Source organism: Zalophus californianus, chromosome 17 (assembly GCF_009762305.2).
Source record: "Zalophus californianus isolate mZalCal1 chromosome 17, mZalCal1.pri.v2, whole genome shotgun sequence".
In the NCBI taxonomy this organism is placed as follows: Eukaryota; Metazoa; Chordata; class Mammalia; order Carnivora; family Otariidae; genus Zalophus; species Zalophus californianus.
This window is the reverse complement of record NC_045611.1, coordinates 11,968,201-11,994,514: the sequence shown is the minus strand read 5'-3', so window position 1 is coordinate 11,994,514 and position 26,314 is coordinate 11,968,201. Positions and strand designations below refer to the sequence as shown.

Genomic DNA, 26,314 nt, shown 5'->3' with positions numbered 1-26,314 from the left:
TGGGCTGGGGGAATATAATGGGGGTCGTTTGGGCAGCCCCATCCCACCTCCTGAGCCACACGCCATGGCCTTTCTCTGGGTTGTCCTTGGCTTTTTCCTCTTTGGTAGCAGCTCCAGTAAGTGCAAGGTTCGGGCAGGCCTGGCAGCCGCAGACCAAGCCGCTCCCACCCCCGGCGCCCCGCAGCCCCAGAAGTGGGGACCCGGAGGGCCAAGTCCTCGCACTCTCATCACCCGCCCCAGCTGACCATCTGCTGGCGCCGCTGGCTCCCCGCCCCCAGCCTCTCTGGGTGCCTTTCCTGGGCTCCCCACTCCTCCTCCGCCTAGAGATCCCTCGGGCCCCTCAAACTCCACTGGTCATGCTGGACCTGCCTCGTCTTGGCCTCCTCCATTGGCTCAGAAGCGGGGGGTCGTCCGGGCTCCTCCAGCATCCACACGTGTCCCCGAGGCACAGGAATTCTGCCTCGGGAACGTTGTCCGCACCCTTCCTTTTGCCCAGCCCCTTCCGTCTTCCCGACTTGGGCAGCCTCCTGGGTTTGTGCCGCTCCGGGTGGAGTAACACTCTGACCCCGACCTGCTCCTGCTGCAGACTCAGGGGGCCGTGAGAGCACCAGGGACTCAAGCAGGACATCCCAGCCCCACGACCCAGGACCCTGGGTTCAGAGCGGGATGGAGGCTCCTCTCGGGGCACACAGTGGGTTGGGGAGCTGGCTACATAGGGAGTCTCCGGACGCAGGCTTCTAGCTCTGGGCCCCAACTCCAGAGGTCCCCCAGCCTCCAGGACCCTCCACAAGGGCACCAGGGCAGCTGCCGGCTGAGGGGCTGAGTGCCCTGCGGTGGCCAAAGCTCCAGGTGCCAGGTGGTCACAGATGCCTGGAAGTGCCGGGTCTTCCCCCCTGGCCCCATCCACTGACCAGCTACCCTGGCCCTGGCCCCCAGGCTGCGGAGTCCCTGCCATCCACCCCGAGCTGAGTGGCCTGTCCCGGATCGTCAATGGGGAGGACGCTGTCCCTAGCTCCTGGCCCGGGCAGGTGTCCTTGCAGGTGAGGGGGAAGCTGAGGAGGGGCGGGTTAGACGCGGGGGGGGGGGGGGCAGTCAGGCAGGAGAGGCGAGGCTGACCGTCCCTCTCCCCTCTCCCCGGACTGGCTCCAGCTTACACTTCTGTGGGGGCTCCCTCATCAGCCAGCACTGGGTGCTCACTGCCGCCCACTGCAGGGTCAGGTGAGGCCCGGGCTCAGGAAAGCACCCTCACTCCCTCCCCAACCCACCCTGCCCAGGCACTGCTCCCTGGCGGGAAGGGTCTGAGGCAGCCGGCGGGTGGGGAAGAAGCTGCCCCTACCTCCTAGCTACAGGCAGAGTGACCGGCTGCAGGAGAAAGCCCCCACCCTTGTGCCCCCCACCGCCTCGGACCCCCGCTTGGTCCAGGAGAGCAGCTCTAGGCCTGTGCCCTCGCTGCACAGATGGGGAACCAGGCCCCCGGGTCCCCGTGGGAGTTGAGGTCCCTGTGGCTTGGCCGGGGTTTCCCTCATCAGGTGAGGTTCCCAGACACCCCTCCGAGGTGGCCAAAGCCTGAGCACCCTCTGCCACCCCCTCTCTCCCCAGGAAGACCACCGTGTGGTGGCTGGGGTGTCTGATCATGGCTCTGATGACGAGGCTGTCCAGGCGCTGAGGATCGCGGAGGTACCGCCAGGCGGGAAGGCCGTGGTGGGGCTGCCTCCCCCCAACCGTGCCCTGGACGAGGGAGGGGCAAGGAGGCAGGGTGTGTGGGCACAGACGACCCTGGCCAACCCGCTCGGGCCTCACCCCTGCACTTCTCGGTCCAGAGCCTTCTTTCCCAGGGAACAAAGCTCCTTTAAAAATACGAAGGTTGTTTCTGATGGTAAAATTAAGTTTTGCTCATGGTAGAAAAGCAAAAAATATAAAAACTAAATATCGCCAATGTGTCAAATGCCAGTTTCCTGAGATTTTGTCTGTGCAACTCCATCTGTGCGTCTTTCTCAACGACCGCCCGTCTGGCGCTGAGCCCTCTGTGCCTCCAGGCCTCTGCACCCCCCCCTCAATCCCCCAAGTCCTCCCTCTGAGCTCTGCCCAGCCCCCACCACATCTCCCCAGGTTTTTGAACACCCGCTGTGGGACAGGATTATGGACAGCAACGACATCAACCTGCTGAAGCTGGCCACGCCGGCCGGCCCCGCTCTCCAGCACCGTGTCCCCCGTGTGTCTGCCCAGCGCCAGCACCAGCTTCCCCGCGGGCTCCGTCTGCGCCACCACGGGCTGCGGCAAGACCCAGTACGGCTGTGAGCGTCCTGGCAGGGCCTTGTCAGAAGCGAGACTCATTCTGGCTTTTGGTCTAAGTCCCAAGCATGTAAATTGCAAGCCGTAAGTCTTTCTATTTCTTTATTTAAAACCCTCTTAATGAAAAACCTACCAAACATGAATAGAGATGAGTTTAAGCGCTCTATACTTGAAGACTAACTTGCCGAGAAACACCTACGTACCAGCAAGCATCGCCCTCACGAACTTGCAGCCAGGTCCACATTGCCCCATTTCCAGGCCTGGAAATCGTCCCCGGACTCGAGGCCGGTGGCCGTGCCCCGCTGGCCCCGGGGTCCGGCCGGGTCTCCCCTTCCCCCGCGGCTCCCTCGGCGGCGGCTTCCGCTGTGGGGTGGGCGGGGGAGGGGCCCTGACCCCCGCCGGCCTGCTGTGTCCCTCCAGCCAACAAGACCCCCGACAAGCTGCAGCAGGCGGCCCTGCCCCTCCTGTCCAACGCCGAGTGCCAGAAGTTCTGGGGCAGCAAGATCAGCGATGTGATGATTTGCGCCGGCGCCAGCGGGGTCTCCTCCTGCAAGGTGCGGCCCGGCTCCACCACCCCCGCCCGCGCTCGCGGACCTCGCCCCGCCCCTGCTCAGGCGGGGAGCGCGGCTCCTTTCTGCGCGCGTCTCCTCCCGCTCGCTCCCGCCAGCTGGCCCGGCCAAAGCCCGGACCCGCCCAGCAGGTGCCTCGGACCCAGGGCTCGCTCTGGCCGGGGCGTGCTGCGGGGCTTCCGGGCGCCGTGGCATCTTCCCGCCAGCCGCCGCGGGGCGGGGGGGGGTAGGGGGCGATGGGGTGGTGGAGGTTTCCGGCCCACTGTACAGACGCTGGCCGGGTCAGAGGGTCGGCCACCTGCCCCAGGCCGTCCCGGAGTCGGTGACGGAGCTGGGGCTGCCGTGGGGCCCACATGGAAGGGTCTCCTGCTCAGTCACTGTGCCCACCCTGGTCATTTCTCTGCACAGAACCTGGGCTGGGGCAGGTCAGGGCACGCTGGGAACCTGGCACCCCACTTCGGGCTTTGGAACAAGTCCTTTCTCCTCCTGCAGGGCGACTCTGGTGGCCCCCTGGTCTGCCAGAAGGACGGAGCCTGGACCCTGGTGGGCATCGTGTCCTGGGGCAGTAGCTGGTGCCACCCATTCTCACCAGGGGTGTATACCCATGTCACTGAGTTCAATCCCTGGGTTCTCGAGGTTCTGGAGACCAAATGAACCCCCACCCACCGCCCCTTCTGCAGAACCCAGGTAAAACCCTGAGAGCAACCACATGCCTCTTCACTTCTGTGTCCTCACCCCAGGGTGCTGGGGGGGGTGGTGGTGAAAAGGATGGCTGCCTTCACTGGGGTCCCCGCTGTAAAGTTGAGAGCCAAGAGGGCTGACAGATCCTGCCCTTTCTTCGTAGAGTTAGAGAGACCGAGGCCCAAGTTCACATGCACAAGAGACAGCGCCAGGAGCCGCACCTTCCTGAGTCCCAGGGTTCTTGCCTCCCCCACGGTGCTGGACATACCCCGAGAGGCCAGGGGAGGACATACAATGACTCAGGTCAAGGGCGGACCCCAAACCCCAACTTGGAGGCCAAGTCTATGTGTAATTCCAGAAAAGATGCTCTGGAAGAAGTCCCACAGCTGAAATAATGAGCTCCTCTCTCAGAGCCAAGTTCTGGGCAAGGTCTGTGAAAACGAGTTTCCGTGGTGCCCTCGGCGGGTTCTCTGCCCCGGAACGTAGGCTCCAAGAGAGCCCGGTGCGCTCCTGGAGCTGCTTCCGTCCACGCTGGCTTTCTGCCAACCTCGCCGCGGCCCGCACCCCTCCTCGGCCAGCGCGCTTGGGCCCTGCTGTCGGAGGACGGCTCAACTTCTCTCCAGCAGCCTGGACTCCCAAGGTCTTGGGGCCATTGGCAGACCTGCTCCCACCTTGCAGAAGATCCCTGGCCCAGCCCTGTGTCCCAGGGCCTTGGTTTTCTCCTGAAGGGACCCACTTTTTCTTCACCCTCCCGGGAAGCCGCCCACAGCCTCAGCCCGAATTGCCTCAACCTGCAGCTCCTACCCCATGGCATCTGAGAGCAAGGACACAGCTGCTCACATCCATGAGCCTTCCTGGCTCTCACACCTCTCACACCAGAGGCTTTTCATTTTTAAAATTTTATTTAAATGTAGACTATTAGTCAAATGATTGGAAAACCAATAATGAAAAATAGTGTTTTAGAGTTTTTCTCCTGGTACAGTGGCGCTTGTGCTGTGGGGGGACGGGGGACCTGGCACCCCTGTGGGGCTAGGATTAGCTCAAGGGGTCCTCTGAGGCCATGAGGGTCATGGCCCAGGGCTCTCTGGGCCCCGGCCCCCCGTGTATGCAGGGAAGACAACCAGCTCACTCCTCAGCCTTGGCTCCCAGGGGCCCAGCTCTGCTTGGGCTCCTCTGAGGAGGCGTGGTCCCATATCCTGCCCCATCCTAACTATGTACAAAGCCCTGGACAGTCTGGGGCACCAGGCCCGGACAGAGCTGGGGCACCTGTCCCCGCACCTGCAGCATGGCGACTCTCTCAGGGCAGGTGCCCTCCTCCCCTGACCCGCATCCCTGCGGTCACCGGCTCTCAGGCAGCTGCCAGCTGGCCCAGGACCCGGCGGAACTGCTGGGTGCTGTGGCCCAGCTCCTTGACCCTGTCCACCATGTCCTGGGCAGCGGCAGGCGACGGGTACTGCAGGGCAGCGGCCTTGGTGGTGGCCACGATGCCACGCAGGAGATCACACAGCAGGTTGCTGTAGTGGGTCACCTGGCTGCGCACGTCGGCCGCCTTGGCCTGCCTCGACAACGTGTCCCCGATGAACACCAGCTTGTGGGCGCTGAGGATGACGAACTTGCTGTGCGCCACGAAGATCTTGGGCGGCTGGTTGGTGGCCACGGCGCTGAAGAAGGCGTCCACCGCGTTGGTCAGTGTGGTCAGGTTGGCCTCGCACTGCTCCAGGTAGAAGAGCAGCAGCTCCCGGTCTGAGGGCCCCAGGCTGCCCGTCCGCCCCGGGGCCAGCGGCCGTGCCGGCGTCCAGTTGGCCAGGTCGTGGTCTATGGGCCGGGACACCTCCTGCTCCAGTCGCTCGAACTGCTTCAGCTGCAGCAGAGGGAAAGCACAGTGAAAACCACAGCCACACTGCATGAGGGGAGAGTGATGGCTCCCCGCGGGAGCGCACGACACGAGCCACCTCCAGGCAACGGCCGGAACACGCGGCCTCCGCAGCCTCCCCGACACTCGCCATAATAGCCTGCCGGTCTCAAAAGATAGGATTCCACTCTTGTAACTTCTGAAACCACGAGATGATGGAAATGGAGAACAAATGGGTAGGAACCATAGTTAGGGACATCGGTCTCTGCTTACTTAGGATGCACTTGCTGTGGGAAAGGGGGTGAAGGGTACGCTCTCTCTGCACCTTCTGATGGATCTATGCATACTTCAAAATTAATTTAAAAAACCCCACATTTTGTCTTCAACCTATACGTTGCAAGAAGATTCAAACGAGCGTCTGGGTGGCTCCGTTGGTTAAGCATCCGACTCTTGATTTCAGCTCAGGTCATGATCTCGGGGTCGTGGGATCGAGCCCCGCAAAGAGCTCTGCGCTCAGCACGGAGTCTGCCTGGGAGTCTCTCCCTCCCGCTGCCCCTCCCTCCACTCGCTCTCTTAATTAATTCTTTAAAAAAAATTTTTTTCCCCCCAAATACACCAAGCAGAAAACAAGAGAGCTGTCAGCTGGAATCCTGGGTACCCAGGAAGTAACCTCTGGTGGAATGCAATCCTGGTCAAGTATCTTTTAGAACCAAATACTAAAGTATTTGCAGGTGAAATGATATAATGGCTCCAAAATGCTTTATGGGGCAAGGGTGTCAGATAACTGGACTAGCAGTTGTGCTGAGAGGGGTTGGGGTGGGTGAATGGTACCCGGGGGCCTGGCTTCTTTAATTTTATAAAGGTATTCAATTTCCCATAAAAACTTTGAACAGAAAAAATGTACGGGGGTGTACCTGGCCGGCTTAGTTGATAGAGCATGCAACTCTTGATCTCAGAGTTGCGAGTTTTATTCATTTTTTTTAAAGATTTTATTTATTTGACAGAGAGAGAGAGACAGCGAGAGAGGGAACACAAGCAGGGGGAGAGGGAGAGGGAGAAGCAGGCTTCCTGCTGAGCGGGGAGCCCGATGTGGGGCTCGATCCCAGGACCCCGGGATCATGACCTGAGCCGAAGGCAGACACCCAACGACTGAGCCAGCTCCTTGCCCAGGTGCCCCTGTTTTAGTTTTTTAAAAGATTTTATTTATGTTAGAGAGAAAGAGCACAAGCTGGGGGAGAGGGAAAGGCAGACTCTCTGTGGAGCAGGGAGCCTGACGTCAGACTCAATCCTAGGACCCTGCAATCATGACCTGAGCCAAAGGCAGACGACACTTAACCGACTGAGCCACCCAGGCGCCCCGGGGTTGTGAGTTTGAGCCCCATATTGGGTATTTTAAATCTTAAAAAAAGATTAAAATCTTAAAAAAAAAATCATGGTATGTGTAAAACCTCAGAAACCAAATTCACATAAAAATGTGGAGACTATTCTTCAAGATGCTTTCCTTTAAACATGAATATTCCTGTTTGTTTTTTAACCAGCAGACTGGAAACAGTACATGTGCCCACAAAACATGGGGGTTCACGGGCGCCAACCCACCGTGCAGTAGAAAGTCTGCGTGACTTCTAACAACGCTGACTACTCATCAACAGCCTAGCCTGTTACCTGGAAGCCTTACCACTAACAAACAGCTAATGAACACGTATTTTATAGATTACATGTACTGAATGCTATTTTCTCACAACATATAATTTTTTCAGTATTTCTAGGCTATGTGGCTCATCCGCAAGCTTTTTCAAACTTAAGTCTCCAAAATGCTTTTCCAATATATTTATTGAGAAAAAAAAATCCAGATATAAGTGGATCCATGCAGTTCAAACCTGTGTTGTTCAAAGGTCAGCTAAATATAGTGTTTTATAGCCTACTTCCAGCCCCTAATAATGGGTCACAGGCTTCACATTGGCCAGTGTGTGTAAGCGCATGGGGAGAGGGCATCTCCATGACCAGCAGCCCCTGCCTTGGGAGTCATCCATGTGGACTGATGTGTCCATCCCGAGTGGGTTCAGACCAGGGGCCTGAGGGGCTGGGACCAGCTGTGCACAGGCTCAGGAACAGACAGGTTGTTTTATCCAAGATTTCAAGCCTTCATTTAACAAGCAAAACCAACATGGAACTGCCCCTTCCTCATCCCCAAAACACTCGGCAGCCACTGGGGGAGACTCACCATCTGGCTCCCTTATATCCAGGGGGAGAGAGCACACTCATTTTCAGTTTGGACTCTGGGGGGTCTTTTCCATTCTTTGGCAATTCTTAATAGCCACCTAATATTCTACTCTACTAACATTTGTATTTTATTTATTCAACCAATATTCTCATAGTAGACATGTGGGGCAGGGGGTTCCCGATTTTTCACTGATGTGGAAATGAAGGAATCGACACGCGCGTCCACACATTTTATGAGCCTGGACTGCAAAGGCACGTTCTGTCCCTGGTCGAAGAGCACTAGATCCTAACAGAGTTTTCCAGGTATATTCCTGTCTCTTCCAGCTTCTAGGAATTTACCTCAATGATCAAGCAGTCGGGTGAAGAGATTTATATTTAGCGCAGCACTGTTTACAGAAGTACTTCTGGGAATAACCGAAATGTCCCACCAACAGGGGTGCTGGCAGAGTCCAGAGAAGATATAGAGGATAAAGCACGTGTCCATTTCTTAGATCAGTGGAGACTCCATACGTGAGAAGGGCAGATGATGGATGGACGGGGGGAGATACGTCTAATTATGAACCTTTACTCCTTTACTGAGTATGTTCTGTGGGCGAGGCGGCTCCTCAGTATGACACATTCTTTACTCAATTCTCCCACTGACCCTGAGATGGACCCACTATGACCCCCACCTTACCGCTGGGCAAATGGTGGCTTTGTGGGGGTCAGGGTGGAGCCAGCAAGCTCCCCTGGCCTCTGCCATCCTTCCCTGTGCCCGGGGCGAGGGGGGTACAGAAAACTTGATGGGTGGTATTTCTGTGCTGATTTTGTGCTAGTCTGTATTTTAAATTTTATCTTCATAATCAGAATAAAATACCTCATTTCTTAAAAAGAAAAAAAAAATCCCTTTCCTACCCTCAGGAAATGATCCAAAGAATGAAGAAAATTCTACATCTGCAGGTAAGCCCAGCAGTACAATCATAATCAGGGAAAGTGGGTACAACGTAAACACTCAACAGTAAGATGTCATGTGGCCTTTAAGAACAACTGAGGAGGAATGTTTAACGCCATGGAACAATTTCGAGATAAAAGCAGATGTAGAATCATCGAAAACACACAGAGACAGGCCCTTCCGGACCAGGAGCAGGGCTGCAAACTAGCCCCAGGGCACCCCCACTGCCTTGGGGCCTTGTTTCCTGCCTTTTTACACTTTTCTCTGTGTGTTCCCCCAAATGTCTGCCATAATCACTCTGATAACTCACACAGAAATCCAACACTCATGTTGACAGTCCGGCGGTTGAGCAGGGAGGGCTGTGGGGTTGGGGGTAGGGTGCTGGGCTCACTGGTGGCCCGAGCCCAGGGAAGCCAGTGACCCTGGGCATCCTCACCTGCTGCAGCTCGAGCTGGCCCTTCCCCTGCCGCATGATGTTGCCCTTTTCCAGCAGCTCCTTCTGGGTCTTCTCAAACTCTTCCTTCCCCTGGAGGCAAGGCACAAGGAGGGGGCTGAACCAGGAGCCCCCCCCCAGCGGCCTGGGGGACCTCAGGGCCCCTCAGGCAGCCACCAGGGGGCACTGCAGGCCAGGCCCAGGCTCGCATGGCAGGCACTGGGCCCACAGCAGGGACAGCTTCCGGGAAGGCGCCTCTCCGGTGCCCCTTTCACCAACTGCCAGCCCAGGGAAGGGCTGGGTACACTCCAGGTGGCCAGGTCACCCTCCCTGCCCCAGCTCCCATACCAGGAATCACATTCAAACCCTTCCTCTTGGCACACAGGGCCTGTTCACCCATCCCTGACCACTGGGCCTTGGCACCTGTTCTTAACCTGGAATGCTCCCTACTGGGGCACTCAGAGGCCTGCCCCTACCCCACCTTCCCGTCTCTGGGTTTTCTTTCTTTCCACGCCTGATAGGAAATCCCTCTCCCCACACAGAAGACAGCTGCTTCTGCCCTGCTCACTGGAGAAGCCCAGCTCCCGCAGGAGCTCAGGAGCTGTCGCTGGCTGGCACTGCAGGGCCCCTGATGACACGGCCACATCGGTCCAAAGGCCTGAGGGGGGTAGAGGAATGGGTTTGGGTGTGGGGGGGTGCATCTGGTCTGGAAGGTCAGAGCAGGGACACAGGGACTCACCGAGGCCTACTGGGGCCCAAATTCTCTTTTGGCCACAAGGCGGCTCAGTATGGAGAGAATCAAGGTCCCCCTCTAGCAGAATTAGAGATCCGAGAAGGCCAGCAGGCTTCCCTGGGGCGTTCCCCCGGGGAGCCACGATGGGGCAGGCACTTACCTGCAGGTGGACATAGTCGTAATCCTCCATCCAGCCCCCCTCACTGTTCTCATACTGCCCGTCTGGGGAGTCCTGGGAGGTGAACTTAGGGGGTGAGGGCAGGGGCCGGGACTGGATGCTGCTGGCCTTGTCGATGGGGTTGGGGTGCAGGGGGCCGCCCCCCTCCGGCCCTGGCACGGGGGCCTTGGTCCGTCTGAAGAGCAGCGAGGCATTGCCATGTAAGAAGGAGGCCAGCTGCTTGGCATCCTCGGGCACAGCCCGTGAGCAGGCCACCAGGCGGTCCAGGTCTTCGGGAGTGGCCCCGGGGCCTCCCCGGCCACCATCGAGGGCCTGACCGTGGGCCCCCAGCGTCTGGTACACATCCTCCATCTTCTGCAGCTGCCGGCTGAGCTTCGCATGCAGAGTGCGGTCAGAGGTGTGGGCGGCATTGCCTACGGCGCCGCGGGCAAACTCCAGCAGCTCGTGGACGGCGCCCTGGACGGCGGCCACGGCGGCACGCAGGTCCCGCACCAGCGGCTCCTGAGGCTCGGCGGCGCAGCGCCAGCCCCCCCCGCCGCTGCCCGCCAGGTCCAGGAGCTGGGCCACGGTGGCACCGACGCCCTGCTGCAGCCGCACCAGGGCCTCCACGGCCACCTCCAGCTCCAGGGGCTCGCGGCCCGGCCCGGCGGCCTCCAGCGAGGAGGCCGACTGGCTGCTGCGTGTGCTCCCGGTACTGGAGGCCGACAGCCGCTTGGCCTCGCTTGGGGCCTCCCGCTCGGCAGGTGGTGGCACCGCATACACGCTGTCGTCGGCCGCACTGCCGTCAGCCGTCTCGGGAGGAAGCAGCCGCTCGCGGGGCACGTCGTACAGGGTGCCAGGACCGGGCCGCCGCAAGCCGGGGGGCACGTCATAGAGGTCAGGAGCGGGGGGAGGCACGTCATACACATCCTCGGCCGGCAGAGCGTCCGGAGCAGGCGCAGCAAGGACCAGAGGGTGGCGGGTCGGGTCAAAGGGCTTGGCCTTGGCAAAGGCGGGGGGCACGTCATAGGTCTCCTCACGCAGCAGTGGGCCATCAGGCACGTCCTTGCTCACTGACGGAGGAACATCATACACCTGGGGGGGAGGGGAAGGAACGGTCAAGGCCGCCACCCGCCCACCCAGAGATTCAGATGCAGCACACATCGTCCCAGTTCTTACCCACACAGGTTCCAGCCTGTGCTCGACATCCTGGCTCCACTGCTCACTAGCTGTGTGACTTAAGGCAGGCGACTCAACCCCTCTGTGCCTGCCTGCTCAGCCGTAAGATAAGAAAACTCGCTCACAGGTCTGCTGTGACGATTACATGGGTTCATTCACTGTGTAACTACAACACTCGGTGGGAGGAGAGCTTCCACACCATCCCCTCACCCCTGTGTATTCTCTACTCCGTGGCAGGAGCTTGGCTGATTTAGGGTGACAACACCCCGGTTCACCCAGGACAGTCCTGGTTTGTGCCTGATGCCCCCTCATAATTACTGGTCCCCTTTCGCTCCCAGAAGTGTCCTGCGTTGAACGATAAATCCTGTGGTCGCCTTGCTAATATCCTGTGTGATCCTCTCAAGAACATGCTAAAGGCCCACAAGGGGCCCCGGTGTAGACGAGGAAGCAGAGGGAGGCTGGAGGAGCACTCGATTTCCACTTCTGCCACAGAGTGAGTGAGGGGCAGAGCCGCTGCCTGCGGTCAGGTCTCTCACTGCCTCCAGGCCTGCAGACATGGGACCCCCAACCCACCCCCAGCACACACTCCGTCACACCCAAACCCTGTATATACATCAGGCCTCAGCCCACGAGGCCCTGCACCCCCCGACTGCTCACCGCATGGTGGTTGGACAACGGCAGGCCCTTCTCCACACTGGGGGGTACATCGTATACATCCAGTGATGGATCCCGGCCGTTAGGACCCTTGACAGCCATGGGTGGCGTGTCATAGACCTGAGGCAGAAAAGGTGCAGTGACACGGGTGCTAGGGCCACCGGAGGGGACGGGAAGAGCAGAAACCCCGCAGCACCGACCCTAGGACCACCCTGGTGGGGGCAAAGCAAGCCCACCTCCCTGAGCGGGGCCGGCCCAAGGTCCCCCCAACTCCCAGACCCAGGACCTACCTCTTGGCCATACTGGCTGGGAAGCAGACCCCGAACTGGGGGCACATCGTAGATGTCCTGGGGCCCCGGGGCTAGGAGGTGGCGGGGGATGTCGTACTCGTCCTGCTCCGGCTGGGAGGCCTCAAACACATAGCCCTGCCCCACACGGGTGGGCACCACCACCTGGGGGCAGAGAGCCAACTGTCACCAACCTGTCACCACACCCTCAGGTCCCCAGGGAGATTCTATGCAATGGGGGGGCTAGGAGGCCAATGAGAGGGAAGGATATTCTCATCCCTTTGCGTTCTCTACCCTTTCTTCAATATGATGCAGCATCTGGGGAGCACTAGAACCCCTGTGGTTTGTCTGGAGCTGTCTGGTTCTGGCCAGGAAATGGCAGTGCTCTACAGCTGGATGACCTGTAAAGTCCCAGGAGAGGGTCCAAGGGGGCTGACGAAGAGGGTCTGCCCATGACTGGGATGGCCCTGACGACACCTCCTAGCTGCCCCCTCCTCAGAAAGGCTGCCCTACACGGGGCCGCCCCCGCGGCAGGAGCCAACAGCCTCCTCCTAGCTTTGGGACAGACGTGACGGTGCCAGGTGGGGCCCACCTAGAGGTGGCCTGCAGGAGGTCCCAACAGCTGGGACCTGGGGCCTCCAGAAGGGGGTGCCCCTGCCCTCCTCATCCACCAAGCACATCCTGGGGAGACTCCGGAAGGCAGGGCCACCAAAGACTCCCAGACCTCAGGACCAGCTCTTGGGCTATGCTGGAAAGCTGGGTGTGGGTGTGAGGGAGTGGCCAAGACTAGAGCCCAGACCCCCACACTCCCAAGTACACCACACCCACGGGGCCGCCAACACCACCACTAACCCGGAAAGGGTAAGACCTTAGGAGATGCTGGCCTAGAGAAGGAGCCAACACATTCCCCTCTCTGGTACTGGCCTGGCATCCAGGACAGCAAGCTGCTGAGAGCCCTTCACACCAGCCTCTTCTTTCCGGGCAAGCACCCCGGCCCTGCAGGAGCCCACGGCCTAGTGGGAGGGGCTGGCAGGATCTAACTCTGCTCAGGGCACGCCTCCCCCACAAGCCTCCCTGCTCAGCGCTCTGGGACAGAAAGGCCTTTTGTTCCCTAGTCAAAGGGGATGTCTGGAACGGAGTTGACTCAGGCCCTCCCCACACACACCCCTGGGGGCAGCAGGGCTGGCCCTCGGGCTCGATGCCCCCAGAACCCTGCATCCCGTGCCTGCACTGGTCCCTGTGGCACTGACAGCCGGCTCCACACGCCCGTGTGGCCTGTATTTCCAAGCACTAGGTACTCCAGGAGCAGCGGAGTACCCCAGGCCTGGCGCGTGGGCACCAGCACTTTCCTGCTCAGCCTGGGCTTGGCACAGCCTCTGCTGCTGCACCCTCTGCCCACCTCCCAGGAAGCACAGCAGAACTGGGCCTCACCGTTAGCTGCTGGGGCAAGCGCCTCCATGGGGTATTCCCCGCCCACCCCACCCCACCCCACCCCACCCCCAGCGTGTCTGGGACTGGAGTTGGCGGCCCTCCCCAGACTCATCTCCCTCCTTGAGCCCCAGACTTGAGTCTCCTCCAGGGCTATTTTTAGCTGCTAGAACCTGCCAACGGACAGGACAGGCGGGGCAGGCGGGGGCAGGCGGGACGTGGCAGGTTGGCAGGGCTTTGAGGCGAGACCCGAGGCGTCTCCAGGCCCTGCGGACTCCAGGAGGCAGGCAGGTGGGGAGCCTGCCCCACAAAGAGGGGTAGGGAGCCCACTCACTGCGAGCCCCGCAGTGCCTCCCGAAGACAGAGAGTAGGGAGCACAGGCGGAAGGCTCTGGGGCCGGACCCCAGGCCATGGGCAGCTTGCCACTCCGGCAGCTGAGAGGGTGACAGTAAGCAGCTATACTTGCCAGCAAATGCTCTCCGTCCGAAAGAAACTATAAGGCAGCCACCAGTGAGGGAAAGCTTGTTAGGGAAACCTACTCTCCAGAGAGCTGCTGAGCCCGCTCATCACAGGCTGCCCGGCTCTGCACCTGAGGCCCCATTAGCAGGCCCCCAAGGCCCCTGGGGGGGGCGGGGGAACACACAGCCAGAGCCTGGGAGGAGAGACAGAACCCTTGACCCAAGGCCCACGCATACACGTCAACAGTGCAGAGAACACACAATACCACACAAAGACACACAACAGACCGGGGCAAGGCCGGGCTCCAGCAGGGCGTCTGTAGAGCACGCGGGGTGGGCTGGGGGCTGGGGGGTGAGCCCAGAGACCCCACTGGGAGAGGCCACACCCCCTGCTGCATTCTGCTTGGGCCCGCAGTCACCCTCCAGGTAGCTCGGCTACTGGTCTCCCCCTTTTGCAAAATGGACGTCACCCCATGTGACCCAGGCTGGCTCCTGCTCTGGCATGCCCCCCCCCCCGCCCCAAACCAAAGCCTCAGCTTCTTCCTCTGGAGCACCGCTGGAGCACTGTGGGACCGAGCAGGTGACAATCTAACCTCTCACCCAGAGCGAGGGACATGCTAAACACGGCCCCCTTCAAGCTCCTGGGCTCCCCAGGAGGAACAGGACCGAGCTCAGCTGTGTCTGCCCAGGGGCCTGACCCAGCACCACAGCTGTCCCCTTAGCACAGCTGCGGCCCCTGACCCAGAGGCAATGCCCCACAAGCGACCTCACAGAAACACCTCCCTCTCTGGGGGCCCCACTTGCTTCTGCCATCAGCGTTCTTCAGCCACGCCCCAGCCCAGAGGCTGCTAATGCTGTGGTGTGGCCCTGACCTCTCCCCCTGGCCACGTGGGCCATGGTGCCCCAGGCTCCAGGCACCTGACCCTTCCCCTCCTGGCCAGCGGCCTCATCACTCACCTCTGGCTTCCTGCGTAGCAGGGCCTCCCACCCCACCCACAGTCCTGGCAGGGTCCCTTCTCACCCTACCTGACCTCTACCCCTGAACTAAAAGCCTCCGCTTCCCAGACTTCTGAGGGGACAGAAGCACAACCTTGAAATGTGGGCAAAGAAGCCTGTACTGAAACATCTACCACCTCACTGTTTGTTCCCCAGACCCGTGCAATCAGGCCCCAGGGGGAGGGGGCAACACAAAAAAATCTGGGGTGCCCATCACAATTACTTCAGGGACCCCAGAAAATGCTCTTAACATCCATAGAACTTACAGTCTCAAAATGCAAAAGTGTGCATACACATCCACGCGAGACTGATAAATACACGATAGCTAAAATGATCACCTCCTGACTGCGGAGTCTCCTCTCCAGGCTTTTTCTTTTCTTTTTTTTTAAGACTTTATTTATTGATTTAAGAAAGAGAGCTAGAGAGAGAGCACGAGCAGGGGGAGTGGGAGAGGGAGAAGCAGGCTTCCCGCTGAGCAGGGAGCCCGATGTGGGGCTCCATCCCAGGACACTGGGATCATGACCTGAGCCAAAGGCAGCGGCTTGACCGACTGAGGCCCCCAGGCGCCCATCTCTGGGCTTTTTCACACGTTATGAGTTTTCTACGACAAATGAGCACCGCTTTCATGACCCTAACATAAAAGCAGATGCTCCCGAGGCTGCCCAGGCCAGGAGCAACGAGGCTCCTCAGGGGAAGGCAACACGGCCCCAGGACACAGGGCCACCCACCAGGCCAGGGCCCTCAGGGACGCAGGCTCCGAGCAGCCCTACCACTGCACCCAGCCGGTTGAGCCCAGATGTCACCTACGAGCCAGCCCCTTGACCGGAAGGGACACAGAACCCAAGGCCCAATTGTGGGCTCAAGTCCACAGCCCAGCACGTGGATCTCACTGCTGCTCCCTGGCCCACGGGCTTCCAGCACTTGGAAGGACAAAGGCACCAGGACCAGCTTGTCGGTTAAAATTCAGGAAGGAGAAAGGGCATGCCTCCCCTCCCCAGGGTGTGTGCAAACCATGGAGAGAGAGAGGGAGAGAGGGAGGGAGGGAGGGAGGGAGGGAGGGAGAGGGAGAGGGAGAGGGAGAGGGAGAGGGAGAGGGAGAGGGAGAGAGAGAGAGAGAGAGAGAGAGAGAGAGAGAGAGAGAGAGAGAGAGAGAGAGAGAGAGAGAGAGTGTGTGTGTGTGTGTGTGTGTGTGTGTGTGTGTGTGTGTGTGTGTGTGTGTGTGTGTGTGTGTGTGTGTGTAGACGGTGACTGAATGTGAGTATGGGGGGGGGGGGGGATGGACGCCGGCCTGGCCCGAGGCTCAGCAGGCCTGCTCCCTGCCCCCTCCCCGGCGGGGCTCTGCTTCTCTCCCTAAAGCCACCTTGGGAGTGGCCCATCTGAGCTCTTCCAGTCCAGCTTGGCATGCTTCTGTCACCAGCAGGCTCTGGCCAGGCAGCCGAAGGAGCAGGTAGGGCAGGAAGTGGGAGCTAGTGACCCTAGTGGCCAGCGCCCATGGAGCCTCACCCTCAGCCGGCATGACCTCCGGCCGGGTCTCCTGGCTGCCACGCCAGGGGCGTGGGCAGGGGCAAGGTGACACGAGTTCCTACTGACTACCGCCCAGCCGGACCGGGGAGGCTCCCACCTTAGCCCGGGACAGGGCCCGAGGACGGAAGTTCAGTGCCCACTCAGCCACCATCTCTCCAGCCACGGGCAGCTCTAGAGGAGGCCTGGCACAAACACGAGGCCTGGTCTGGGTCGCAGGAAGCTGACCTGCAGAGTTCGGCAGCTTCTCCTATGGGCCGGCTACTATGCCCTGCACCTGGCCTCTCCCACCAGGGCTTTTGGGGCATGCTGCCTGCCGGGGTCTCCCCTCTGCAGAGGTCGGTGAGCTGGGCAGCTGGGGCTGGGCTGGCTCTGAGGGCCCTCCCCACCAACATGCGCTGGGTTTCTCAAGGTCCTCCTGGGCGAGCTGGAATGGAAGAACACCCATGGAGGAAAAGGGGAGAGCCGGGTTCGGCAACTCTGTCCTCAGAAGTATGTGGGATACCTCCTCTGCTTCTGGGCTTCCGGAAACTCCACTCCCCAAATCTTCAAGGGACTTGGGCATGGAAAGACACAGGCCAAAGGCGAAGAGAGGCTGCTCCCGACTCGGCCGAGAGCTGCAGTGGGACGGGGCCTCCCTCTTCAGTCAGCCTCCTCGCCACGGGTACATGGACTTGGGGGGACGACGCGCAGGCAGGCCTGTGTGGAGCTGAGGGTGCTGCCCTTAGGGCCCTGTCCCCCGGCCCACGTGGTGACTTCTGAGAGTCCCTCCTCTGGCAATCCCACAGGCACACTCCTCCTCATGGTGCAGGCGTCACACACAGGTCACGGTGCCGGCCCACCAACATGCCCCGGGAGAGGAGGGGTGGGTGCCCGTGGGGCCAGGCACGGCCGGAAGATGCGCTCCAAGCCCACCCACGGAGCTGACACATACTCGCAGAGGACTCAAGGGAGCCCCCGGGCACAAGGTGGCTGGCCTCTCCCCTTTGTGTTCCTCCTTTCCCTGCTGGCCGGGATGCCGACATGCTGGCTGGAGCTCATGCGGCAGCCACGCGGGCCCAGCCGATGCAAGCCCCGGGCTGAGGACGGGCTGAGGACGGTGGAGTTAACAAGAGGGGCCGAGGCGCGGCCCCCGATGATGGAGGTGCAAACCATGACATGGGAGAAAGAAAAGCTTCTGACCCCATCTGCTCCAATGGATTCTCAGCCAGTCTTGCCTAACCGCTGTACTGAGCTCCCTCCTTCCAGGGCTGCCCCCCGTGACACCTCCCTCTCCTGGGTGCTCCCCCGCCCCACCGGGCCCTGTACCCTGCAGTCTGCGGGCAGAATGACTTTCCTAGAGCACAGATTGGGCAAGTCACTTCTACTCAAAACCCTCCACCCTCAGGCAGGGGTCTGGTTCTTCAGGAGCATCAGGCCCCCCGCTGGGGTTGGTCCCCAGTCTGCTGCTTAGGCTTCATCTGCCAAGTCCTGCCTGCCCACCCCTTCCAGACTTCCAGGCCTCTGACAGAGACTGCATCCTTTGCTGGGGACACCTTCCCACTGGGGTTTGCCTGCTGCAGGCCACCTCAGGGTCCAAGGCCAGCTTGGACCTCTTCGCTGGGGGGGTGCCTGCTCATCTTCAGTACGGATAACGCAGTCCCCAAACGCTCACCTCCCATCTTGGCCCAGACCAAACATGCAGCTGTTGCTGGAGCCCTAGAGACCCCAAGGGTCTGGCCTGGGCCCAGAAACCAGGGCCTGGGCAAAACTCCCAGGGGATGGATTGCCCGCTCAGGCCAGGACAGCCTTACCTTCGCTGGTGGCTTCGTCCCCTCCCAGCTGCGTGCATCCATAGATGGGGGCACCTGGTAGATGTCATGCCCTGTCCCGGCAGCAGGTGGCACCTGGTAAATGTCCTGGGCGGGGCTGCCGGGCCCTGGGGGCACCTGGTAAAGGTCTGGGGCTGGGCTGGGAAAAGGGTGATGGGGCATCTGCTTCAAGAATGTAGATGTCTGCTTCGCTGGGGGAGACTGGAACTGTGGGCTGGGCCCAGGGGCTTGGTAGAGGCCTTGCTGAGTCTTGCTGGGGGTGGGTACCAGGTAGACGCTATCGGGCTGGGGCTGGTATGTGGCAGGAAGCATGGGTGTGTACTGGGCAGTTGGGGCGTGGAGGCCAGGCTGGGGCTGGGCCGAGGTGGCGGGTGGGCCGGGTCCGGGTCCTGCTGGCTTCTTGTCGTGCATGCCCACAAGGATCTTAAGGCGGTTTCCGGGCACTATGCCTTGGCGCCCATGCAGTGAGCAGAGCCACCAGCCATCCAGGCCCTGTGTGTCCCGCTCCAGCACGGTCATGATGTCGCCCTTGCGGAAGGAGAGCTCATCCGGGGACTCGGCCACGTTGTCATAGAGGGCTTTGGCCAGCACATTCTGGGGAGAGAGGACACAGGGGGGAATGAGCATGTATGCCAGGGGCTCGGCGGGTACCCAGCTGCCACCCAAGGCCACTCGACTTGGCACTGAGAAAGGAAAGGTTTGAGATGATCCTGGAGCCTCTGCCCCTATTTGCTCCCGGCAGAGAGGCCCAGCTGATCCTGGCATTTTTCAAATAAGCCTGACAGTTCCTCAAAATCCTCCCGACTGCAGCCACCACCTACAGTCCAGGACGGCACTCAACATACTCTTGGAAACCACTCCAAAGTCACGCTACAACCCAAACCAACACTGCGGAGGACAGCAATAATGACAATAATGACCAGCACGTTCTGGGAAGAAAACAGGATGCACACCCTCCCTGCTCCAACTCAACGGCCCTGCAGCCCTGCCAACTGAGAGGGAAAAACGGGAGTGTGGGGAGGGGACCTGCGCGGACAAAGTGGTCACCATCTGCAGGCCACATGTTCATCTACGTAATAATTCCAACACACCAGAACCAGCAACTGATGAGAAAGAAATACAGAAAAGCCCACACAACAGCAACAACAAGCTACTAGTTACCCAGGAATTAATCAAGCAAAGACAGCAGGAGACGTCAGAGCAAAAAATGTGTACGTTCTGCCAAAAGGCTCAAGAAAAACCTGAATAAAACAGAAAACATACCAAGTTCACGGTGGGATGACTAAGCACTATAAAAGGCCAATTTGCCCAAGCTAACTTAATAAGTTACAATTATAACAAAAATGCCAGCAGGTTTCTTTCTTTCTTTTTTAAGGAACTTGACCAAAGAAAAAGAATCCTTCTAGAATAAATGGAGAAATAGAGGTCCACGAATAAGCAGGTCAGTTCTAAAAATGAAATGCAAAGGGGCATGCTCTTTTTAGGCTGCGAGGATGTGCCAGGACTCTGGATCAGCGAGCGCGCCCGGGACCAGTGCCCCAGCACAGGGCTGGCGGATGGCCCGGTGGCAGAAGCCCCGTCGGTGACCACACGGCAACACCCCAGGGCAGCTGGGAAGGCCAGCGCTGCTTCACGGGTGGCGTTAGGAAACTCACTCACTGTAGGAGGAAAAATCAATTTGCACACTCGCCTCACGTTATAAACAAAGGACCATTAAAGACCCAACGGTGAAAGATACAACTCTAGCTCTAACAAAAGAAAAAACTGGGGAGAATATCTTTGTGACCTCGAAGTGAGAAAAAATTATGAAATACACCTCTAAAAACAAAGACGGCAAAAACACAAAACCTCAGGTTAACAACAAGGACAAACAGATGGATTCAACCTCACCAAAGTGGAACGGTTTCTACTGGAGAGAGAATAACACAAAGCTGACAGGGTAACAGGTCACCAAATGACAAGACAGGGATGAATCCAGAATCTGGAGCGTTCTACAAATCAGCAAGGCAAAGACAAGAACAAGACACCAACAGAAAACCAACAAAATATGAACAGTGTGCTGCCTGGAGGGGAAAGGACTGGCCAAGAGTACCACGAAGGCTGCTCAGGGTTCCAGCCAGCATGGGAGGCCACATCCGCGACTCTGCTCTGGGCTCCAGCAGGTGTCCAGGTATCTGGTGACGAAGGCCAGCCACACCGTCCTGAGTTAGAGTAAGAAACTCAGAACCCTTTATGTAAACATTATAAATGTCCACAAAACAAGTCTATGTATTTTCCACTTAGCCAAGGACAGACTCTACATACACGACACTAGCATGGGTGCTTCTGGAAAAGGGACAGGCAGCAGGAATCAATGAGGAAAACACAGCAAACCAAGAAAGGGTCTCATGCAGACAGTGGAGGGCCAAAGAAGAGCAGTACCCTCCCCGGGCCCTACTTTTACCCCGTCATTCTGCTGCTAATTCTCCCAGCCACCCAAGAAGCAGGCGCTGCTCTGGGGCTCTGTTAGTCAGCAAGCCCTCCCGGAGAGGGACATGAGCTCCACATGGCCCTGGTAGAGAGTCCACGCCGCTAAGCAGCCTGCCTGGGACCTGGGGAAGGCCTTGTGGGGAGACTGGGGTAGAGGCAGGAGGACCCCAGCACCACGCTGGCAGGCCCAGAACCTCACTGGCCCCAGTGTTCTCAGTTCTCAGTCTCCGCCCTGCTGCTCCCCTCGGGCCGGTGCCAGGACCAGGCTGGACCCAGAGATATCACAGAGGGTCCCCAGCAAAGGGACAAGAGGAGACCAGGGCTGCTTTGGCCTCCCGGGGAGGGGAGGAATGGGGATCACCTGGGAGTCCATTTCTCCAGAGCCACTCAGAGCCTCCAGACCCAGAAAGAGCCAGATGCTGAAGGTGGGAACCAAGAGAGGCCAGGCTGGGGGGGAGAAGCCAGGCCAGGCGGGCAGCTCACAGAGAGCACAGAAGGCAGGTTCACCTGGTCCCACGGTGAGCACCGGGGCAGAGGCCCTCAGAACCACTAGCTGCTGCAACGCTCTGCCCATGCCATGACTATGATGGTTATATACGCACCAAAGCATGGGTAAGGCCTCCATAAACTGTCACTTGAACTTTAAAAAAAAAAAAAAAAAAGGAGAGAGGGTAAGAATAACAGTGTGAATGTTTGGGACAACGGGGGATGCTTTCTCTTCCTGTTTTTCAGAACTTCTCAGTTTGTATTTAATGAGCACGTCTTGGCTTGGGGTTTGAAAAAAATACACATCCTGAAAAAGCACAGAGGACTACCTCCTAGGCTCCAAGGCAGGATGGAACAGGGGAGGCTGAAGCAGGTCCGGAGGCCGTAGCCCCAGGAGTGGGCAGGGGCAGGGGCTGTCCCGCAGCCCAGGGGGGCCCAGGGGCCCCATCCCCAGGCTGCCTGCAAGAAAAGCAAGTTTCCCAAATATGGTCTGCAGCCTGCCTGAGGGAATCACATCCCGTCAGGGGGCGGGACACCCGGCCCACCCTCCCCCTGTGACCCCAGAACACAGAGCCACCCCACTGGGTCCCCCCCCCAGCCCCTGCCCTGGTGACCACAGGAAGTGCCAGCAGAGTGAGTCACAGGAAAATTCCCCTCCAGCCCAGTCAGAGGGGGCGGGGTGCAGACGGAGGGGACTGCCCCTCAGAGGCCCCTCACCTCTCAGGAGGACAGCCCAGGGAAGGCCGGCAGAGGGGCCTCAGCCAGGCCCTGCCAGGCAGTGCTGCGCGCTCAGCAAAGCTGGGAGGCTCTGCAGAGGGCAAGGTCCAGTGGGGAAGAGGGAAGGAGGGAGAGGGTCTGCCCAGGCCCAGGAGAGCTACTGGGGCCTCCTGCGCCCCGGGTGGCCAGCCCCCACCCCCTTGGCATGAGCTCACAGAGCGGTCAAGGCCAACAAGGGCTGCAACTGTATAGTCTGGGGCCGCTGGAGCCAGGCTGGGAAGCACCTCTTGGGCTCGGCACATGGCACAAAGCGCCAGGCACCAGGAGCTCCTCCGTCTGCATCAGCGGATGCCCCCACCCGGAGCCCCAGAGGCAGCCTCTCCACAGCCCAGCACCTGAGTCCTAGGCACTGCTGGTGCCAGGGTGCTCCTGCTGGCCGAGCACCCCAGCTTTGGGCCTCTAGGCCTCCCCAGCTGTTCCTGAGACACCTTCCTCCTCGGTCCCCCTCCCTTCGGAGTCGCTCAGCAGCAGCTAAAACCAGTCCTGGGTCTGGCTCTCCCTCTACTGCTAGGTGACTCTGGGCAAGTCCCTGAGCCTCTCTGAATATCCAGATCCCCCGTGCTAAGACGACAGACAGTCCGGTTTCACAGGACTGTACTTTTGTTTCACAAAAGGTTTGCCCGGCTCCCGCTCTCTGCCAGGTGCTGGGCCAGGCTCTGCAAGACGGTACAGGCCTAGTTTGTCCAGGCCCCTGCCTGCATGTGGCTTACGTTCAAAGGCAGCAAAGAGCCAACGATTTGTTAGGGCAGGGGGGAAAACCAGGGCACCTATAATAATGTGGGACAGGGCCACTGCACACAGGGCGGTCAGAGATGACTTCCCCAAGGAGGTGACATTTCAGACGACTCGTGAAGTCACCATGACACCAGCTAGGGAAGAGCATGCCGGCAGAGGACGGGCATGAGCCAAGGCCCCGGGGGAGGAAGACGCTGGAGGGAGACAGGGTTGTGGCCCTGGAGTGGCAGGCAAGCCGCAGCAGGAGGCTCCGGGACAGTGCCTGACAGCTCCGTAAATGTCATGGAATGGTGGCGCCCCATGGCAGGGCAAAGCCTACATACAGCACCTGAGCATTTCTGCTACGGACACACTCCCCAGGACCCAGTGTCTCGCCCCAGCATGGAAGAGGGGCCAGCCCCCCAGAGCCTGGGCCAATCAGGTGCTTCCCCCCACCTTGTACGGGGGCACAGCTGTGACCTCTAGAGGGGCACACTGTCAGGGTGCCATCACGGTCCGGGCAGACACTGCCAGCCCTCTGCACCCAAGGGACCGCAGAGAGTGCTGCCTGACTTACCCCAAGGTTCTGGCAACCTCATTCCTGCCTCAGGAAACCTTCCACTGTGCCCTACTCCTCCAGAACATGATGATGCAGGGGTCACTCCTCCAGGAACGTTCCCATGCCCCTCCTTGGGCATGCACTCCCCGTCACCCCCACCTCGAAGTGCTGACCAAAACGTCTTGTTGCTGCCTACTTCATGCCCTCTGACCCAGGTGCCCAGGATGGGGGGGGTGGGGGCTGCATCCTTCAGCACGGAACCCTCAGGCACACGAGCTCAGCGCCTGGCCCTCTGTGGGCAGGCTTAGGCAGAAATTCCCCTTGCAGACGATGGTATCCTAGCCTCCCTGGGAGCAGCCAGGAAGACCATGTGGGGCTCACTCACCCCAGAGGGAGGAGGAGAAGAGAACCCCCAGCCTGATGCCAACAATCCCCAGGCAGTGACCTGCCAGCCAGGCCTGCTCAGAACAACACCCTGGTTGTTGCACACGGGAGCCTACAGGTCCGCCCCACAGGCCCTGCCTGGCTCTCAGAATAGCCCTCATTGTGTCCTCAGGCCCTGTGGGCACCAGACCCACCCGGACTGGGTGGGCTCTCAGACACGGAGTCGCTGGGCCTTGGCCACAGGCGGGCACATGTCTGGAGGAGGGCAGCAGCCATCGGACGGTTTTGTGGGTCTCTTCCTTGGCTTCGCCAGTGCCTTGGGGAACGTTGTATATGCTACCCCCAAACCCTGACTCTGCAGGAAGGCGTGAGCTAGTGGCTGGGACAGGGGAGGAGAGACATGCTTGGCAGGTTCACAGTAATAGCAATAATGACAAACTCTGTTGGGAGCAGGCTCTTTTGCATACTCAGGCCTCCCTTTTAGCCTTATGACACACTCGGATTACTTCCACCTTACAGACAGGGAAACTGAGAGGCAGAACAGTTACTTGACTTGCTAGGGACACAGTTGGGAAGCAGCAGAGGCAGACCTGCGCCCTATGACAAAGCAGAGCCAAATAGCTCCCGGGCGGATCCTGGAGTGGAACTCAGACTGGCCTTTTCCTCCACCCGTGTCCCTCAGCCCCAACACACACACACACACACACACACACACACACACACACACACACACACACACACACACACACACACACACACACACACACACACACACACTGGAACTCAGACTGGCCTTTTCCTCCACCCGTGTCCCTCAGCCCCAACACACACACACACACACACACACACACACACACACACACACACACACACACACACACACACACTGGAACTCAGACTGGCCTTTTCCTCCACCCGTGTCCCTCAGCCCCAACACACACACACACACACACACACACACACACAGTGGAACTCAGACTGGCCTTTTCCTCCACCCGTGTCCCTCAGCCCCAACACACACACACACACACACACACACACACACACACACACACACACACACACACAGTGGAACTCAGACTGGCCTTTTCCTCCACCCGTGTCCCTCAGCCCCAACACACACACACACACACACACACACACACACACACACACACACACACACACACACAGTGGAACTCAGACTGGCCTTTTCCTCCACCCGTGTCCCTCAGCCCCAACACACACACACACACACACACACACACACACACACGTGGAAATTGGACAGGTCTTTTCCTCCACCCGTGTCCCTCAGCCCCAACACACACACACACACACACACACATACACACACACACACGCCCCAGCCCCAAGCATAGAGCTTTACACACAGTAGTCACTCGGGAAACACTAGTTCCCTTCATACCCAGAACCGTCTCACACTTGGGCCAAGATTATTTCTGGGGTATTCTGTCTGCTTGTCCCAGGAAGCCCCCAGTGGCTAATGGACAGAGGCCCAAAGCACGTGTGTGTGAATGGCAGTCTGGAGCCACAACCTCTACTCACTGGTACCCCGGGAACCCCCCTGGAAAGACAGCAGCCAGGGGCCCAGTGGTCAGGGTCCTGACTAGCCCCTCCCACTCTAAGGGCAGTCTCTTCCCTGCCCAGAAGTCCCCACACCCTCATCCTTGGTGGAACTCTGTCCCAGCCAGCCTTATCATCACTCCCCTAGTACACCCAGGAACAAGTGAGTAGCCAGGGTCTCGGGTCAAGTCCTCAGTGTTCAACCGGCAAGGAGCAAAACCGAGGGCAAGCCTCTATTCCAGAGCCATCCCCAGGGGAGCGCGGCTCCTGCCCTACCCACCTCAGGAGTGCCTGAGGCTCAGAGGACAGAGCTGGGACCGTGCGCAGGTCCTGAGCCCTCTGTCCGACACTCAGCACCTAGAGAGCAGGGCTGCTGAAGGAAGGACTGAAAACCCACGTGTGCTGGCCATACCAGCAGCTCCCTCACACAAACAAAAGCCGGGCCGAGCCTTGGCTGCAGCGGCAAGAGCAAATGTGCCGGAAGCAGGACCCTGCCCCTGGGAGGCTGGGCAGAGAAGGAAAGGTGGCATGGGCAGGGCCCTCCCGCCGGAGGACACGGCACGTGCAGCCCCTCACACACCTCAGATGGCAGCAAGCAAGCTGGAGTCAGAGCACCAAGACGGAGGGAGGCAGAGCCCTGTATCCTGCAGCCCACTCCAACTGCTAGCAGCTTGGGAATGGTCCCCAACCCCTTTAGGACCCTCACCACTGCCACCCAGCCCAGCGAAGTGACCCAGGCTGGCAGAACCCAGACCTGCGCACTTGACTACCCATTACTCTCCTTCTCTGCTCCTGGGGCCTTGCTGGGAGGACTCAGGATTCTGGAGTGGGCTGGCCGGTTCACTACTGGGATTTAGTCTCTCGCAGAGGGCTCCACATGAGGCAGACCTTTACTTCGGGGACAACACCAGCCCTAGATATGTCATCGTGGAGGGGAAGAGGCAGAAGGAACGGCCCCAGCAGGGACAGAAGGGACCCCAGTTTCTCTACCTTGACACCTAAAGCCCCCTGCGGCTCTGCCACTCTCCAGTCCTGAATGGTAACTTGCAGCAACCCTTAACCACCTCGGCAGGAGTGGAGGGGGACACAATGGTACAAAAGTGGGGTTCTCACTCAAATAAAAGTACCAAATCCCTGATCTCTGGGATGCACAGTAG

At 59.5% G+C, this 26,314-nt stretch overlaps 1 protein-coding gene and 1 pseudogene across 4 annotated transcripts in view; one reads left to right on the top strand and one right to left on the bottom strand.

Annotated features, from left to right (window-relative positions):
* Positions 1-64: 64 nt before the first annotated feature.
* On the top strand, positions 65-3,544 carry LOC113935453 (annotated as a pseudogene).
* Positions 2,389-26,314, bottom strand: part of BCAR1 (BCAR1 scaffold protein, Cas family member) — a 39,447-nt gene continuing 15,521 nt past the window's right edge. For 2 of the 4 annotated variants that reach the window (XM_027618878.2, XM_027618879.2), the window contains exons 2-7: positions 18,185-18,796; positions 11,992-12,153; positions 11,705-11,821; positions 9,872-10,963; positions 8,982-9,071; positions 2,389-5,403 (exon numbers count right to left, since the gene is read on the bottom strand). In XM_027618878.2, coding sequence (XP_027474679.1) covers positions 4,891-5,403; positions 8,982-9,071; positions 9,872-10,963; positions 11,705-11,821; positions 11,992-12,153; positions 18,185-18,796 — 2,586 coding nt within the window. In that variant the 3' untranslated portion in view covers positions 2,389-4,890. The other 2 variants (XM_027618880.2, XM_027618881.2) reach the window with 2 other exon arrangements.